General features: G+C 31.4%; 1 protein-coding gene across 1 annotated transcript in view; it reads left to right on the top strand.

Moving 5' to 3' along the window:
* The first annotated feature begins 1,844 nt into the window (after positions 1–1,844).
* LOC111641368 (ER degradation-enhancing alpha-mannosidase-like protein 3) overlaps positions 1,845–20,139 on the top strand; it is a 34,844-nt gene continuing 16,549 nt past the window's right edge. The window contains exons 1-6 of the mRNA XM_023387523.1: positions 1,845–1,968; positions 6,756–6,861; positions 6,962–7,059; positions 12,222–12,347; positions 12,423–12,506; positions 16,715–16,798. Coding sequence (XP_023243291.1) covers positions 1,915–1,968; positions 6,756–6,861; positions 6,962–7,059; positions 12,222–12,347; positions 12,423–12,506; positions 16,715–16,798 — 552 coding nt within the window. The 5' untranslated portion in view covers positions 1,845–1,914. The remainder of the gene's footprint in view (positions 1,969–6,755; positions 6,862–6,961; positions 7,060–12,221; positions 12,348–12,422; positions 12,507–16,714; positions 16,799–20,139) is intronic.

Here is a 20,139-nt window from a genome sequence, read left to right as displayed (position 1 = left end):
AATTCTTCGTTTAAAACTTGGTCCTCCTCAGTTGAAGGCTTATTGAATGATTTAGGTTACTCTACTGATTATTATGCTCAAATTTCTGATAAAAAACTTTTTCTGGCTGAAATGTCTCAGTCATTAAGGGATAAATATTGGACCCAAGACATTCATTATATTGAGAAAAAGTGTAGGTTTCTTGAGACTTCCTTTGTATCTCCATGGACACCTCGATATTATTTATTATCAAATTTAAAATATAATATTAAATCTTTAATAATTCAGTTACGTCTCAACGATTATACTATTGTATTAAATAGGCGCAGAATGAATATATCTGCCCATTCTAACTGTCCATTATGTAATAGACTTTGTGAAAGTATTAAACACCATTTATTTGTATCTTGCGAAATTACCGAGCATTTAAGAAATACTTTATTGACAACCGATTTTGATATGTTTTGCTTATATGACGACAATTTAAGTTCTGATAAATTTTTCTGTTATTTATTAAATATGCTAACATAATTCATTATTAATTAAGCTTTATTGTTATTATCATTTACTGTTTGTGTTGTTGTTCTTTTTGAAACCATGTATAACAATCTTTGTATTATTAACGCTACACGATTTTGTAACCCCTTTGCAAAGGCGAAAGCCATAGCAAATAAATGTTGATTGATTGATTGATATTAGATAAAATTGATTTTAAAAAATATAATAAAGGCTTTTATAAGATTATATGTTCAGTTTTTCTAAGATTCACACTTAGAAAGACTATACAGGATGTTTCAAAAAGAATCATCCAATTTAAAATGATTATATTATGAAAAGTAATGAAGATACATAGTTAAGATTAATTTTATATTACAGAGCTAATCTTGAAGTTTTTTACATACTAAATCTTAGGTGCTCAAAACCCCCTTTGGATGCATGGCATATGTCCAAATGGTAGTGAAATTCATTCCAAACTTTTGCAAGCATGTCTGGATTCACTGCTGTCACTGCTGCTGTTATGTGGTTATGCAGTTTGACCCCTGTAGCTGGAAGAGGAACAGAGTCTTTTATAAAATCCATAAGAAAAATTGCAAACAGTGAGATCTGGCGAACTTGGAGGCAAGTTATATAAAAGTGAATCATAGGTCTCATATGGCTGATCCATCATTAGGGAATCTAATCCTAATGCACTGGGTAGTATGGTGGTTCAACACTGTATTGTTGATGAAAATCACACTGAACAGTTGTTACAAACCCATACTTCATAAAGTGTAGAACACAAAATGATTTCTGTTGTCCAATCACCATCTTGAAAATATGGAAGTGACAGGTGAACGCAGCATTTGGGTGCTGCCCATCGACAATCACGTAAAACTCTAGAATTTCCTCTTTCTAACAGTACATTGTTCGATCAAAACAGATTAAAATTTATTTTTTTAAATCAGATGATTCTTTTTGAAACCCCTGTATATAGAATTTTATTAAAGCCCTTAAATCAAGTAAAAAAAACTAAAACAAGAATAAATTAAGTATTAATATTACTTATGGTATAGGGATAATAATAATAATTTTTGAAAATATTTTCAGAATTTTGAAATATATGATCTAGAGTTGCATTATTATAAATATTTAACTTATTAAATATTATAAAATAGTAATTGATGCTAATGTTTCTTAAAACCAAGAAACTCTTATTTTGTGATAATTTTTATCATCATAAATTAATATTTAATGGATATTATATAAAAATTAAAATTGATTATGTTAAAATGCAGTTAATGTGGAATATATTTTTATTGTATAAAACATATCATTTACTCAAAATTAGAATTTTGTACAACAATTAAATTATCTTTTTAGATAAATTTAAGGTATGGTTTGAAATCACCAAAACTAGGAGTTGTGAGAGAAACTTGCACAGCTTGTGCTGGTACAATGATATTGGAATTTGCAGCTCTGAGTCGATTAACTGGAAATACTATTTATGAGGTAAGTGAGCCAGAATAATCATTGATGTAGTTATTAGAATATAATATCATAAACTAAAATCAGTGTTTTTACTATTGTTTGCTATGGATGACATGAATATACATGTAAAGATAGAATAAATTATGTTGCTTTCTTTATTAAAGCAAAGATTGATGATGTTATTGACATAATTTTGGTTTTATTTAAAATTGCTTATAGTATGTAAATGAAACATATGTACAACTGGATATTATATTTAAAATGTTTAGCTTCAGATTATAAATTTCATGTAACTCAAAAATGTTAAAAACTGCAATTATCTTCAATATTTTTTTAGAAGCTTTTCAAATTTGTTATGTTTTAATTTTTGATAATGACTTTAATTCTGCAAGAAATCCCTTATTGTATTTTTAAAGTTGGAATTTATAAAATTAGATGAACAAATTTAACGAAAATTAAGTAATGTGACTTTGCTTTATTTTAACACTAAATTCTAGCTTAATATGTTGGTTTAGATTTATTCTAGTGTTAATGATGTAAATTTTAACTCATGAAAACTTTCATTTATGTTTCTTGTGCTCAGGGCTTAAAGTGATTCACTTTTTTAGATTTTTTTCATAGCTCCTCTCTTTTTTAGCTTTTTCTGAGGCAAACTTGCTTTTTTAGCTTTTTTTCACTTCCCATGTGGAATTTATTTATTTATTTTTGTAAATGCATTCAGAAGCAAATTAGCGACCAGCGCACCCCATACTGCAATCCTCCAACATTCAAGCTGCAAGAAACATATAAATAAATGCCACGAAGCCTTTGGTCCCAAGCAGTTAAGACTGATGACTGCCCCTCAGATGTCTCAATGTCAAAGTATTAGTGCTGAAAGTGTTGCTAGTGTGAGCAATGTTGTAGACTCAGGTACCAGTTCAGAACACTAATCATTGCAACAAACAGTGCTTCAACTTTGTAGTACAAAAGTTGGAGCTTACATTGCAGAGCTTATATGGACTATGAAAATGACAGCCTGCAATTATTCATTTGCATCATGTCATATAAAGGAGACAATCAATGCCAAGTATGCAGAAATCTTCCAAAAGAATTCTCATTGTCACATCAAAAAATGAGATACTTAATCACTGAAGCTTTGGCCCCATATTTCTTTGATCAATGTAGATGATGCACAATGGTCATATTATAGCATTTCTTATGATGAGACATGTAATGTAGAAGACAGAAAATAACTGAAAATACTGATTAGATACTGGTCAGAGGAAAACAGGAAGTTGTCTGCAGGCATCTCCAGACCTCATTTATTGGGCATGCAGATGCTGAAACAATTAAATCAAAAATAATACTTGCAATTGAAGATGCATATCTACCTTTTGATAAATTACTGATGATTGGATGCAATGGACCAAATGTAAACAAGTATTGTGTCTCATAAATGAGGAAATTCTGACAACTCGCAAAAAAGACCTCATCAACATAGAGACTTGCAGCATTCATACAATCCACAATGCCTTTTTGAAATGCCTGAAAGAGTTGGCTGGAGATGATGGTGATCTCATCATAGCAACACAGCTTTTTTGATGGGTAGCCCTTTAGGTGGGATGAATACACAGAAATTCAAGAGAAACTTAATTTGCCATACAACAAATTTATGAAGTATTCATCAACTAGATGACTGATGTTTGGTCCTGCAGCAAAATGACTGATTGAACAATGGGAAGGACTCATATTATACTTCCTAAAGCACATTCCTCAAGAATTCCAGTTTAATGAATAGCGTTTTCATATAAGATAATCTCAAAGTCATTGAAGTGTTCTATCATCAAAGCTGAACTCTATTTGGGAATATCTAGTGCTGAACCAGTGGCATGTCATGACATTTGATGATAGGGAAGCTGTGTTTCTGTAAGAAGCCAACTTCCAAGGGCAATCAGTTAATTGTGCGTCAGTGATTGTCTAGGGTCCATTCATATCATTTGTTCGTTAAGCCAGTAAAAACCACAGACTTCTCTAAATGTATTTGTAATATCATAATTACATTCTGAATTGCTAGCCATGATATAAGGGCTACAATTAAAAATAAAATAATAAAAACTTACTTGGTGAAATAGAATATGTGGTGGATGTACAGTACATACCTGACACAAAATATTCTTCAATTGTATGAATATACTTTTAAAGAAAATTATAATTAAATATAGCTTTGTAAAGAAACGTACATAAAAATAACAAAATGTTCTTTACTTTTTAAAACTTAATCCACTTAGCCAAATAACTCCCCATGAGTGGCTAATGGATGGAATCAGAGATGGATGCAGTGCATCATATATGCTGACTTCCAAATCCCCAGGGTGCTGTACTGGTCAATGTCAAATACCTCTTTTGTTGCATCACTAGTATATCTCAAAAGATATGATGGTTGTTGTAGATTTTAAACGTTTCTCACCATAGTTATAAAAATCTACATATGATAAACTTAATAGTCATTTGATTTCTGACTAATTCGTTTTAGGACCAGGTGTCCACAGAAATTTCCAAAATTTACAACTTTTTGGTCACTCTCATTGAACTGGAAAAATTCTATCTTCATTGCATTTAATATTACAAAGAAAGCAGTCCCCACTGTACTCTGCTAGAGATTGGTTTGGTTAAGCTTTTGTTTAAGTAAAATTTCGGCTCTTTCAGCAGGGTTTTATTTATGCCACTAATTCCCTAATTTCTTAATTATTTGACTACTACTTAAGTAGAAATAAGTTGAAACCAGTTACTTTGTACTTGAATATTTGTAGTCTTGAGAAAGAAGTGGAAAGACAAATTTTTTATGACAACAGATACATAAATCATAAATTTAAGGAAAATAAATTCTAGAGCTTTTTCTGTACCTTGTGCATTTCTCTTATTCATTAAATTTAGTTGTAAATGATGCTGCCAAAGTAACAGTTAATTTTTTAACATTGTACAAGAATCGTACATGTTTTTTCTACATCCCCTTATAGATAGGACATACTAAATTGTAATATCACTAGTTTAACATTGAAATCTGTAATAATACAAGATGGCAAGATGGGAGAGCAGAATAAAAATATCAAATATTTTAATGGATTTTTTTTTAAACTCCTGTCAACTATACAGAACTATCATAAAAACATACCCATAAATTTCTATTGGTTGGGTTAAGTTATAAATCTACTCGCAATTCACATAATCAGGCGAGGGTGGCCAAATATCTAGCAAGCAGGAGGCTAACAGCCCAGAACCAGTCTGGGATAGAATCATTGGATGCGTTATATGTGTGTGTAGCTTCCAACAGCTAAACTGGGTGAGGTTGGTGCTCTGTAAAGCGCATGCCCGAATGTTTATAATCTGGCTGCTTGGAAGCTGTCCCATATTTGACAATACAGCACTTCCATTCTGCCACTGATATTCAAATATACAATAGCAATCTTATCGTTTTTTTCATGTGTAGTATAGAAATTTGTAATAAGATACATAATGCAGTTATAATAAAATATTAATTTTAATTAATCCAAAATATGTTAAAATATGAAAATAATTGCGCAATATGTATTTATTTTTTAGAAAATACAAGGGAAGTGGTGCTTCCACTGCTTCCAATGATGGCACGCTACTGTGCTGAACTATTCACAAAGTTTACTGAGCATTTTCAGTGCAATGATCCTTTAATACATAAACTTTATAGTCAATTGCTTACTCTGGTGTGAAGAAAATTCAGTGTGATGATGAAGAGAAAACAAGAGAAGTGCAGAAACTGCAGCATGACTTAAACAAAAGAAAATCATCTTTAATTACAAATTTTTTTTAAACAAGAAATCAAAAAATGTACCTTGAAATAAATGGCATTTGAAATTTGACATGTTATATAGAGACACTTTCTAGTAGTTATGTTACTCTTCCATTTCCTTTGTTGTATAATGGTAGGAACTCTGTATGGGGCCAGGGCCGGATCATCGCATAGACAAATGAGACAAATGTCTAGGCCCGGTTTTTAGAAGGGCCCGGTCAAACTGTCTATTTTGAAAAGATTTGTAAATAAGATAGATTACTCTTCTGTTGGACAACTGTATAATACTGGTAAAATATTATATTATTTAAATATTAACTAAAAAGGTTAAATTAAACAAGTAAAACGGCAAAACCGTATTTGGGACACGACTATGTCTCAGAGACATTACTAAGCGGAATCACTTTGACACTCAAAGCGGATCTCTTTCTCATTCTCCAATCTTCTTTGGTATCGCTGCTTTTGGGCGCGATCGTTTAAACTTCGCCAGCCACGACCATGTCATCCAGGTCGTCCACCATGCATTTTCGATGAAATTAACCTATCCAATTTCGAAATTTCTCTCTGTTGCGTGTCGGCCCGGGTTGAATTTTTGTCGATGCCTAACGAAAATTTCTCGTCTTTGAAAAAAATAATCGTGGCTATTGTATCATCCGAAATTATTTTTTTATTTTGCACAAACAATATACAGTTTAACCTGATTATAACATCAAATGTTTACTGGTCTCACGATTTTACTATACTAGACAATGTTAAAAAATCTACTTGTAACGACATAAAACCCTGTTTTAATGTCATATTTGAAGCACTCCCAAATTTACAAAATTAGATTTCAAATTTTATTTAAGAAAGTAAATACTACGTGTTCAATCCTAGTGTCAGAGTCCATTTCCTTGAACGACTGTGGGTGGTACTCTATAAATTTTATAATATTTGATGATTGTTATATTTGTATCTATATATTTAAATAATTTATGTATTAAAGTTAAATTATAAATTTGTATAGGAAAAAGCAAAAGCATCAATGGATTACTTATGGCAACAAAGACATCGTACAAGTGACTTAATGGGAACTGTCTTAAATATCCATAATGGAGATTGGGTGAGAAGAGGTATGTATAGGTACATTAAATATAATAATTTTCTATAATATTACAGAAATAAAAGTAATTAGCTTATATTCTCATATATATAATAAACTTTGTGTTATAGATAGTGGTGTGGGAGCTGGTATTGATTCCTATTATGAATATTGCCTTAAAGCTTACATTCTACTTGGTGAAGAATCTTATTTGGAAAGATTTAATAAGGTAAAATAGTTGACGTTTGGATTATAAGTCGTAAAAATGAGACTTATTTTAATAGTTTTATGACAGTGTAGTTACATAAAGATTCACTTTAATAGTCAGCTACTCCATGCAGCTGATGTTTTTAATGTGTTTCCCTTTCTGTTTCTCATAAAAATAAATTTATTTGGTATGTAAAGAAGAATCTTTATTTTCTGTACAAGATCACATAAATGTGTATAGTTCAAAATAAATCTACATGAAACAATGGCTGTCTAACTTTTTGATAGCCACAATAATAGCCATTTTAATATTCAGTCACTATACTGTACAATGTTGAAAATATTATGTCTCCTTGTAATATAATGAATGGGTCTTAATATTTAGTTGGGTAGCCTTTATTTTTTTATCACTGCCTTTAAATGATTTTGCATTTATGCAATAATTTTCTTGATGTATGTGGACTGCCTCAATTCTGTCAGCCTCCTCTTCTTCAGTTCTTTTTTGAGGTAATTGGCATTCTCTGAAATATAGAACAGAGTTCATCCCATAAATTCTCAATGGGATCAGGAGATTGAGGGGTATTTTGGAAACTTTGGGGTAATTATAGAGAAGCCATTAGTTCACTATATATGCCTTATATTTGAGATCATTATTTTGATAAAATTTGAATATCTGTCAAATTTTACTAAAATTGTGCAAGTATTCTTTAAGAATTATTAGGTAATGTTCTTTTGTTGTAGTTTCCACAATAAATTTCAATTCACCCATGCCAGCTGCAGATATACACACCATACCATTATGTCACCTCTGTGTTTTACAGTTGCCTGCAAAGTTTGTTTGTTTTTTTTTTAATTTGCTTTGTGCCACACTAGTATTCTATCATTAGATTGAAAAATGTTGAATTTATATTCATCTACAAAGATGACATCTGTACACTACTCTGACTCCTTGATCGCATGGATGTTTACAAAGTTCAACTTTTCTTCCTATTCATATTGCTGACATAGGATTTTTTTTTCTTCTCTTCTATTCTAGGCTTCATTTCACAGGACCCTCCAAACCATCTTTGGATACACTTGCTTTCCACATTCTTGAAACAACTCCACTGTAATTTTAGATGCATTCAGTCATAGGCTTTTTTTTTCACCTTTCTTACAATCAGACATCTTTCTCAGTCACTTAGATTATGTGGTTAACCTTTCTGTGGCACATCTTATATTCTGTGTTCTTTTTGGTATTATCTTAAGATATCACCAACTACACTTCGTGGTATTAATATATTTAACACACGAGCAATCTTCCTGTGTGAGGAGTCTTCTTGTGGTGTAAGATTACCAGCTGATGCTGCTCAAACATTGTATTGCAACTTTTTTGCACCATTTTAAGCATTGCACTTGCTTAATCCAGACAATATGAATTCTCCAATGGAAGGAATGAGAAATGATACATTATGGTAACTTTGACTTGTATATCAACGTGGAAAAAATATTCATGACTGCTGTGTGTCTGTAGTGGCTGAATGTTAAAGTGACATGATTTTGAGCCATTGCAAAGAAAAATAGGATCAAACTATTGATACTTTAAGCACAAAATTTTTGTAATGATAAAATAATACATTTGGGATATTAGCTATTTCTTGTAAGTCATTGTTTTTATCTTTACTTCATAAAATAATTATAAAGAAACTCCAGCATACTCAAATGGTTGAATATTAATGAGTCTCTGTGGATAATATAGTTTTAAACAGTGTTTCATGTATATTGGTAGTTTTAAGTATCATCATAAGTATTAAAATAAAAATGTACAGTTTCATAGTAAAATTATGATACTCAGATTTTGCTATATGATATGACATGCTCATTACATGAGACATTATAAATTTTACTTTGAGATTTTCATCATATCCATGAATCACATGATCATCATAGATCTCCCTTTCCAGTGAAGATATAGAGTAATGTAGCCTATGTTTAATTATTATATGAAATTGTTAAGAATTTTAAAACTAAACCTGTCCATTTATTCCAGAGATTTTTTCCAGGATTCAGGAATGTAAATTTGTAATTCAATTATTTACTGCAGTAAAAAGTTATTTATAAAACTTACAAGTGACAAAGCAATTAAAAAACTTTTCATACTGATTATATTGTTTTCACATTATTACCAATAGCCACTGATACTGATTGACAGTTAATCATTGAATCAGATTGTGCAGTTTTACATCAAATCATCAAAGGCACCATCTTGGTTTCTTGTTATATCAATATCATCAGAATAAGACAAGCATAAACTATGCATCTGAAAACATGTTTTCAAAACAATTTGTTTTAAGAAAATGTATTTCTTATTCCAATATTAAAAAATATATTAGGATTTTATGAAAAAAGAGAGATGATTAGAAAAATTGAATTAAAAAGAAGAAATGAAAATTGAAAAGGTTGAAAACACACTTGATGTCAAACTGTACATAAAATAAGTCCAAAAAGCTGTTTTTTGGTATTAAAATTAGTATTTATTTTACAGTTTTTAATAGTATACTTGTATTTAATGAAAAACTTGCAAGTATATTTAATGGTGCATTACCATTTTTTCAGGCAAACAAATGGGGAAAAATTAGAATATAGAACATACCTAAATTCAATATAGAAATTCAAAAAGGGAACTTGTTGTTGTTTGTTAAGTTATGGCAACACTTGGGCAATCTGCCTAGGGGGATGCCTTCCAAGAGGTCTTTTTAAGGAAAACTGGCCCCTATTTAGGCATTACAGATGTGGAGAAAACCAGAAAACTTCACATAGCCAACCTGTCTGAGCGAGACGCAAATCCATGACCAAATTCCCAGTGTTCAGGGTACGAAGACTGCTTGGCCACTTGTGTGCCAAAAAGGAAACAAACTCATAGAACATCAATGTACAAATTTTAAAATACAGAACATTAGTTAAAAATTAGTGGAAGAAACACCAACTAATAACCATAAGCTAATTATTTTAACACATTGACTGCCCATGCAAGCTATTTCAAAGTTAGTAATCTAACCACTAGTGCCATCTATGAGATAACTCGTATAATGCTGTCTGCCTGGTTTTGTCTTGTATGGCGTATCTTGTAATATTTGTTATAACTGATTAGTAAGCCTTGGGTGTAAGCACAACAGATTGATTGAGTGTTATAAAACAAACTATAACGTAGTTAAAATTCAATACAATTTTCCTGCTTACAGATTGTTAGATATAAATGTGATTGTAGTAAATATACTACAAAAAAGGTTAATACATGCCATGAATGTTAATTTTGTGTTTATAAGAGGAAAAGTTTTTTGAAGAAATATTGAAAAACGTTAAAAAATAATATTTATATTTATTGTTTACTTCCAAAGAAGAATTACTTTTAGATATAGATGACTTTGTATTTACGACAGAAGCTCATCTTTTACCATTAAGTATCTCCAGATTGAACAGTTCTTCACTCACTNCAGAGCCCGAAACGTGTAGTAATACTCGTATCAACTGAATAAAGATGACAAAACGCAAAGTGTTTAAATAGTAGCATAAATTTTGTGTTTGAGCACCAAAGAAAATTTAAAAACACAGTTTCAGAGTGTAAAGAATAGTTATTGTAATGTTACTATCCATAACTAGTCTAATGTTTGTTATTATTGTGAATATTACACAATTAAAAATAAATTTAAACAAGCAATTACTTTTTCTGGTATTTTTGAAACCGTGCTAGTAATTTATTTCAATTCAAACACAAATTATTTATCGTATTCATACAGACACTTGGCAAATCACAGAATTAAATTTTATTTAGTCAACTAAATAAATTTTAATTCTGTGATTTGCCAAGTGTCTGTATGAATACGATAAATAATTTGTGTTTGAATTAAAATAAGTTACTGACACGGTTTCAAAAATACCAGAATAAAAAGAGCAAATAAATGATGAATGGTGCCCAAGATTTGTAGGTGCAAAACACTCGTGGCAGTCAACATGTTAAAATGCTCTCTTAGTGCCCAGAGTTTAAAGAATCAAAAGAAAAAAAAAAAGACATTTTGAGATTTTCTTTCTTTTTTTTTTCCTTTAGAATAAGGATAAGGTCAATGGATAGCATTTCCATCCTTTCTATTTTTGTACTTTATTTCTTGCAAATCTTATCTGTGAGGATTTCTTAGCTGAAAGGATGGACTGAAGGTTGCTTTCATATATTTTAAACATCTTCATCTTTTTCTTCTTCTCCTCCATATGTTGGCTTACATCATACATAATGATTATATCTATATATTTAAATGAGGATGTTTGTTTGTTTGTTCACTATACACTCCTAGGATGTTTGACCAATTGCTACAAAACTCTGCAATTACATTCAAATACTTCTAACTTAGATCATGTACATCACACTCCACATTATCAATTGGATTTTTATATATCCATTAATTTCTGTCTATATTTGATTGCTGGCTTTACATGTAGTGCCATGTATGGAAAAAAATTAACAAAATGTGACAATGCACAAAGCACTCCCTATGCTTCCGCACCAGTTGACCGAAGGGTTGACATTGCTTCGGCGATGACTACATCAAGATAGAAAACACTTCACAGTAACTATGGCTGTTTTTGGTTAATGTCTGTGTTGTTCTTATTAGGTCATGCTAGTGGTCATGTGCTGGTAATCAGATTTGGGATGGAGGAAGTCTGAGATACAGTGAGTTGTGTGAAGGTGGTTGAGGAGATGGCGAGTTGGAAGTGAATCACTCAGATGCCATTTTAACAACTAATAATTGTTTATTTGAAACAAAAAAAGATTACATAATATATACATAATACTATGTCAAAATAACTGACCTATACACCGTAGGTGGTCATGAGAGAGAGAGAGAAAGTTTACAAGATATTGCACGTAGATGTAAATACCTGAAGTTTGAGTCTGAGAAAAAAAAATGCAAATGGCCCATCAGAAACCTATAAAGTTCACACACAGTCTGCAGCCAATAAAGGTTGCTCCATTGCTGTCTGAGATAATAATTACATATTTTTATTTACAATTATTTCTTATATACAGCATTTTTAATATTTCTTTATGAATGTATAGTAATGCAAAGAAATATTAAAAAATAAAAAATAAATATTTATTACTCTTTTGTTTTATTAAAGCATTAAGATCATAAATATAAATATATTTTACAGCATTATTCAGCTGTGATGAAATATGTCAGTCAGGGTCCATTATTAGTGGATGTTCACATGCACAGACCTCATACAAATACAAGAAATTTCATGGATGCACTTTTGGCATTTTGGCCAGGACTCCAGGTGAGGTTTCTGATTAATTTGAACATTTCTAATTAAGTTGTTTTTTAATATTCTCAATTCATTTTATTATATTAGGTGCTTAAAGGAGATATTAAATCTGCTATAGAAATTCATGAAATGCTGTATCAGGTCATTCAAAGGCATAATTTTTTACCAGAGGTAAACTTTTTTTCCTAAATGTTATTAAATAAAACAACTTGATTGTAATTTGATATCACTTAATAGTTATTTGTCACTGAAATTTAGAAATTAATGAAAGAAATTCTGATCTCATCTTATAATATAATCGAGATGGGTTGATAATGATGACAATGATAATAATAAGCGCAGAGCCCAAATGGTTAGGAGTTGAAAGTTGAAATTTGGTACACAGTTAAGGTACAACATGAGAATGTACTGTACACTAAGAAGGAATTTTTTGAAATTCCCCCATGGGGGAGAGGAGAGGATTAAGGTCTACCGTGAAAAACTCTGCTTCTATTATACTATTTAGATGCAGTTTTTTTGTGTTTTTGATTGCATTTTAATAGGGTATGCCATGAGAATGCACATTAAGAAGGGATTTGTTGAAATTCCCACTACGGGGGGAGAGGGTTAAGGATTATCCTGAAGAACTCAGCTTCTATTCTACTATTTTAAATGTCTTTTTTGCATTTATGCAGGAAATTGAACATATTTTTAGACCCTTCTAAAAATTCTGTGATATTTAGTGTTCTATCATATATAAAGTTGACATGGGGAACTCATGCATATAAGTTCGCTTTATTCAAACTCTTCATCTTAATGTTCAGTTTTATGTTCGAATTTATATTTAGGAATGATTTAGAAAGATCTAGCTTATTTTTTGAATTTAGTAAACCTGAAGAAGAACCCAGAAAGGGTTACGAAAATGTTTTTTTTTATTCATCACATAGTGGTACTACACATCAGTTAAGGGTTTTATGAATCTTAATTATTATTATCCCAGTGTGGTAAGCAGATATCTAAAAATTTTCTACTTAGTCTTGGGAGAGGGGGACCTAATTCTTGCACTTGATGAAAATGGGTAAGATCGGCTATAATCTAATAATCTTAATCTTTGCTATCATTGCTTTTTGTTGGAGCAATGCTGGGCTCATCTGCTAGTAAATGTATGAATTTATAATGTTACTTTCTAATTAAAGTAATCTTTAATATATAACATATTAAGAAAATTACAAATGTTTTTGTTTCTGCTTCATAATTTTTTAAGCAGAGATGGAAAAAAAAAATATATGTAAGTTCTTGAAAAGGGATAATGATTAAGTAAACAGAACTAAATAATCTTCTGAATCAGGCTACATTAAGGCTGATTAATAATCCAAAACAAAACAATTTGGCTAGAGATAGGCTAGAGATAAGGTGCTATCTCATGATAAATTCAATAATTATATTAATTTTTTTTTATATGAATAAATTTCCTCCAGAGTGTTCCAAATTAAAATTACAAATTATTTAAATTTATCATGAGATGGTGGCTTAATCACTTATCGAAATATAACCAAACAATTGCCTTAAATAATCGTAATCCACTATTTAATAATTGAATACTAAGTAATTTTCTACTAGTGATATATTTCAGCCTGGACATCTCGAAGGCTTTCGATAGTGCCTGGTGGCCCCTGGTTACCTACCAGCTGCGCAACATCAACTGCCCAAAGAATATTCTCCAACTATTACATGATTATTTCAGAAACAGGAAAGCCATCTTAGAATACGGACAGCATTCTGTCATCAAGAATGTTCGCAGAGGATGCCCACAGGGGTCGGTGTGTGGGCCATTGTTATGGAATATTACTTTTGACGCATTTCTGAAAAACAACTTCGGGCAGGATTTCTGCTTCGCTTATGCTGATGACGTGATGTTGCTTCTGGGGGGCAGGTCCAGAGCTGACCTGGAAGCCAGAGGAAATACCGTATTAAACCGTGTCTATAACTGGGGGATTGAACACAAATTGTGCTTCAATCCAGGGAAAACTAAAGGTATTGTGTTCAACAAGTCGGGCAAACAGAACTTGTATCTGAGGCCGCCGCACCTGAAAATGAATGAACGCACTATTAAGATTGAAAAATCGCTCAAGTATTTAGGTGTTTACTTAGACTTCAGGCTGTCTTGGGACAGACACGTCGAATATGTGTCCTCCCGTACAGGCATCATCATGAACTCCTTTGCCCAAGTGGCAAAAAGGGATTGGGGGATGACTAGTAATGCCATGGCCATCGTATATGACAGTATCTACCTGCCATTCATAACCTACGCCTGCGGCACCTGGGGTTGGTCCACTAAGAAAGTGCATACGAAGAGAAAACTGATTTCTTCACAGAGACGGGCACTGTTACTAATTACTAAATCTTTTCGTACTATTAGCAATCGGTGTCTCCAGGTGCTCGCTAGAAGACCACCGATAGACTTGGAAATCGCTCAAAAAGAAAAGTATCAGCAAATTAAATGGGGCAGCACCATTAACATCTCTAACGACACTATTCACCATGAGGACATAGAATGGACCTTCCCATTCAATGAAACTCTCTTTCCAATCGGACAGATAACCAACACTAAGATGGACAATGACGACACCAGTATTAACATCTATACTGACGGATCAAGAATAAATAACTCAGTTGGCTGTGGTCTTATAATATATGAGAACACTACTGAACTCTCATACCAGACTTACCGCCTTGATGATAAATGCACGGTGTTCCAGGCAGAACTCTTTGCCATTTGGAAAGCCGTCGAGCACATTAATAGGAACTACGATAATATCACTGCCACCATCCGTACCGACTCCCTTTCGGCCTACAGGCTCATTAATAGCCCAAAATTACACCCGCTGGCTGAATACATCAGGAATGCGCTGCAGATGTCTTCGTGCAAAATCCAAATTACATGGGTCAGAGCCCATCAGGGGGTGGTTGGCAATGAGAGGGCCGACTCTCTTGCCAAAACTGCCACTACAATGGATAAGAACCAGATAGCCTACAGGAAAATAAGCCAACGAACCCTTCGCAGCATGCTTTGGTCTGACCTGTACAACACTGGCAATCCGACTGGGATCAAATCATGCAGCATGTCACGCATAACTTTATCCCTGACTTACAGCAGTACCTTGCTATAAGGTGGTACACCCCTGACTTCTATGTCAATCAAATTTTAACCGGACATGGGAAATTTGCTAATTACCTTGCGAGGTTTGCAAATGGCAACACTGATGTATGCCCCGTGTGCAACGTCAGGGATGGTCCAGAACACTACCTGTACAACTGCATAATTTTTGAAAGAGAAAGATTCGAGTTTAGTCTTCTACTAGACCACTTCAACATACCCTGGTTGTGTAAGCATCCCGACATCTGGTTAAACAAAGAAATCTACCAAGCCTTCAAAAACTTTGCCAAAAGGATCTACAGTGTCAACTATAACACCATCCACAGCTAATCGTCTCTCCGGCACCATGGTGCCTCTTCCTGCAGTACTTCTACACGCGAACTATGTGTGGCGTCCCTTTCGGACGTTTAAATATGCATTTTTTATATTTTTGTACACTACACGCGAACTGTGTGTGACGTCCTTTTCGGACGTTTTATGTAGGCTTACCCTATATTTTCTTGCTCACTCTTAGAATCTTTTGTACAAACTCTTCAATTGTAGTTATTGTTCATTGTAATCATACCTATTGTTTTCAAGCCCTGGTAATGCTTCTTGCGGGGCCAGGGCATGTACTTTAGTACCAATAAAATACATTGACTGACTAGTGATATATTTATTGGGCTTCAGGATGTTTAATATACTTAATCAACTACCTGTATTTAAATTGTTTTGTTTCAGATTATTAATTAATTTTAATATAGTCCAATAAATACCTGGAAGATTGTTTAGTGTAATACATAATAACATATATATTACATACATATGTTATTATGTGTGTAAATAAAATCAAATTTTAAATTCTGTACACAACATTAAATTTTGACAAAAGCAGCATAAAAGTTCTTAATTTGCTGAATTTGGTCAAAACTGGATTTAGACAAAGTTGTTTATAAAAATTAAGTTATGTAATTTAGCATAAGTACAAATTACATAACTTAAATGGTGCTGTATTTTTATTTTATTTTTTAAGTTTAATGTATTACAGAGAATCCAAAGGCAAAAATACAAAACTTTATATTTTATAAATAGTAGTTCATATATAGAATTGTTTTTGGTTTGTTTTTTATGACCTCTCTCTAAATTACTTTTTTATTTTCAATACAATAATAAATCTATGATAAGCAACCCTTAATAATCTGTATATTTGTAATGTTTTAAAATTTGTTTTTTATTAGTGATAACTTTTGAAAATATCTTTCAGGCATTTACAGTTGATTTTCAAGTTCATTGGGGACAACATCCTTTGAGACCTGAATTTGTAGAAAGTACTTACTTTTTATATAAAGTAAGTGTTCTAAAAATTAAATCTGAAAGATAAGAATATATATTCAAATATAAACTTTTTTATCATAAAAGGAAACTTTTATTATTTAAATAGTATTTTTTTTTTAATTAATTTATATCAAACTAAATGAATTTAAAATATTTTAATAATTGTTGTTAAAGGGCAAAAAAAACTAAGCAACTGCTGAGCTGAATTTTTGTTTTTAGTTTGTTCAGTTTCTGATAACTTTGGTTAAAATATTGCTTATGTGCTTTGATACATTTCACAAATATATTTTGAACAAAATAAAACAATTCATATGTAATGAATGTTTAAATTTAATTCAGTTATAATTTCACTTATTTTAAAATGATTTCTTATTAAAAAAGAAATCTTTAGTCATTTAGTATTATTTTCATTTTGCAAAAATAGATTATTAATAGAGTGGGTGATCGGTTAATGAACAAATCGGATAACTAACACTTTCGTGAAAGACTTTTATGTTTGAACAATGAACACATGTTTAGATAACAAACCTCACAGTACAAATACAAGAAGAAGCGACATAACATAATGAATACCGATTGGTCTTTCCTTGTCTTTGGGCAACAATTCGAAACTTTTCAGAGTGCGGAAGACGTCGACATTGACACTCAACTCAGTATATATTGATATGATTGTATTCCTCTAAACATTGGAACTCTCCCTTATAATTCCAGCCTTTTATTTTTCTGACAGAAACAATTCTTTTATAGTATTTGCGAGATTGTCCGGTGGAACTCGTTAAGTTTTGTGTCAATTTTTATTTTCGAAAGGTGAGAGTATAATAGCAAAGGTAGAGAGTGGGCAGAAGATATCTTATGTGGCTTGAACAAGTCTTCAGTCTTGTCTAAGAAAGATACTGTATAATCAAGAAGACTCAAGCAGTTAAAGGATTGACAAAAATCACATCTGAGAAATAAAGAACATTGAAGAGCTCATAATGGAACCAGAAACGGATCTGACGACAGAAAAGCACCAAGAACTCTTGAATGAAGAACACAAGAAACTCGGCAAGATATGTTTTCTTCTGAAAAAGAGGATTAATGCCGATTTCTGCTAATAAACATCTTTTGAAGAAGTGGGAAGATGTCAGAACAACAGTTTTAGAATTGCATCCAAACCAGGTTGAGGTTAATAGGCTTGAGGATCTCTACAATTACAATGCTATTAATTACTTCTGAAAAATCCAGAAGAGAGAAAAGCAATTGATGTTACACAAATTCTTTAACCCCTACAAATGGAAAAAACATGACTAATAAAAATGCAAGATTGTGTATATATAGGCTATATTTTTATTATTACATATAAATAAACGTAATAAGAAAGTATGTATTGTTTATTTTTTGTGGTCTCTGGAACGAATTAATCAAATTCCCATAAAAACCTATGGTAAATCTATAATCGATTAACGAACAATTCGGATAGTGAACAAAGTCTGGAACGGATTATGTTCGTTAACCGATCACCCACCGTATTTTGTATTTTATTTAATTCTGAAGTTTTGTACAGTATTTTAAACATAAAATATTACCCTAAATATCACTTTTGGATAGCTGTTATTATGTTCTATGTATGTCTTATCTCTTTAATCCGATATTAAGTTCGGCATTAAGCTGTAATGATAGTCTACCGAACTTAATGTCGGATTAAAGAGACAAGACATACATAGAATAAAATATTACGTCAATTTTTAAATCTTTTACTTTCTTAAATAGCGAGAAAATTTTGGATATCTTTTTATGTATACTCATTAGTTATTACTAACTTAGTACAAAATTTTGGAAATCATTATCATATGCAAGAAAAGTCTTTTACAACTTGTTCAAAAACATTCAGTTATGAGGATATTATTTGATTAACCTTACAACACTTCACGGATCAACGGAATAATTAGTCGAGGAATTCTTTATTTATTAGGATTTTTATATTCCCGGTTCTGTTCTAAGTTATATAACAGAGTGAAAGTATAGCTATTGGTAATAAAATGAGCTCTACACGATTTTTACATTTTTAGACTCAGGTGACATTGAAACNGAATCTTGCGAATGGTTTACACTCGGGTATCGCCAAGGTTTTTGGCAAAATTTGATGTAATATCGCTGCTCACGCTGTTCAGTCATTTTCCAGCTTAGTGGAATCCGACGAGAGCGCACTACATGACCTCACTCATAGGCCGATTGCCAACGACTGACGCTTCCTGCAGGCGGGAAAAAATTCAGGGCTGTGCATGACTGTCCCCTCCACAACTCCACCGAAGGAGGCCTCTCGCGCATCATTGGTTTACGCGAAAAAAATAAAGGTCCGATACTTTTTGAACAGACCTTGTACATTGTATTTTTTAAATAATTTGATGATGATAATCTTCAGTTCATTGAAACATAATAATGCAAATTTTAAATTAATATCTTTTTAATTAATATTTTTTCAATATCAAATATTCAAACAATAATTAATTTAACTTAATAATGTTTAAGAGATTAGAGCTAAATTCTTGAAAATTTTTAAAATGTTTTTGATATTAAGATACAATAGCTGTGAAAATACTTATCAATATTTGTCTTAAAAATAAACTTTTTAATATGAAAAATGCCTTAAAAAATTTTTATTTAGAAAATTATGAAGGACATTAGCAAAAGATTGGAAAATTTGTTATAAAACTCAAGATAATATTTATTATAAGCATTTTTTTCATGAGATAAAGTAATAAATATTAATTTGCAGTTTTTTTTTCTCTGAATTATGTAATATAATATAAATTTATTTATTTAATATATTATATATAGTGGTGCTTCATATTTAGAAATTAACTTGTTTCAAAAGGCCATTCAAACTTCGAATTGTTTGAAATCCAAATCAACTTTTCCCATTTAACAAAACTAGCCTTACTCTTTCCAGCAGATAATTTCAGTCTTGCACTAATGATTTCAATTTCCTTGAGAAGTCTTCAAGTCTTTACCATTGCAAATTTGAAATTTTTTCTATTAGAAATAATGGAAAGTGAATTAATCCATTCCCATACCTGAACAATATCCATTTCAATAAATAGGTATTAAATGAGTATTGTTAAAATACTATTTAAACAGCAAATACACATAATTTAAAGCTAAAATAAGATAATTAAATGCCTTAAATAATAAATTAGAACATGAAAACAATATAAAAATTAAATAATACATAAATACATTAATAGAAAGAAAATTGTGTTTACTGGTTGTGTGCTATTGACTTTGGCATCTTAATTAATTAAACAAGACTACCAATCTGCCAAATCTGTACCACTTAGATACTTCTCAACAAATTCTTTTTTCGCCTCAATCATC

The sequence above is a fragment of the Centruroides sculpturatus genome, unplaced genomic scaffold (assembly GCF_000671375.1).
Source record: "Centruroides sculpturatus isolate CEXI.00-Female unplaced genomic scaffold, Cexi_2.0 scaffold1350, whole genome shotgun sequence".
Lineage (NCBI taxonomy): Eukaryota > Metazoa > Arthropoda > Arachnida > Scorpiones > Buthidae > Centruroides > Centruroides sculpturatus.
The sequence above is the reverse complement of the archived record's forward strand: the minus strand, read 5'-3'. Positions and strand labels throughout refer to the sequence as shown.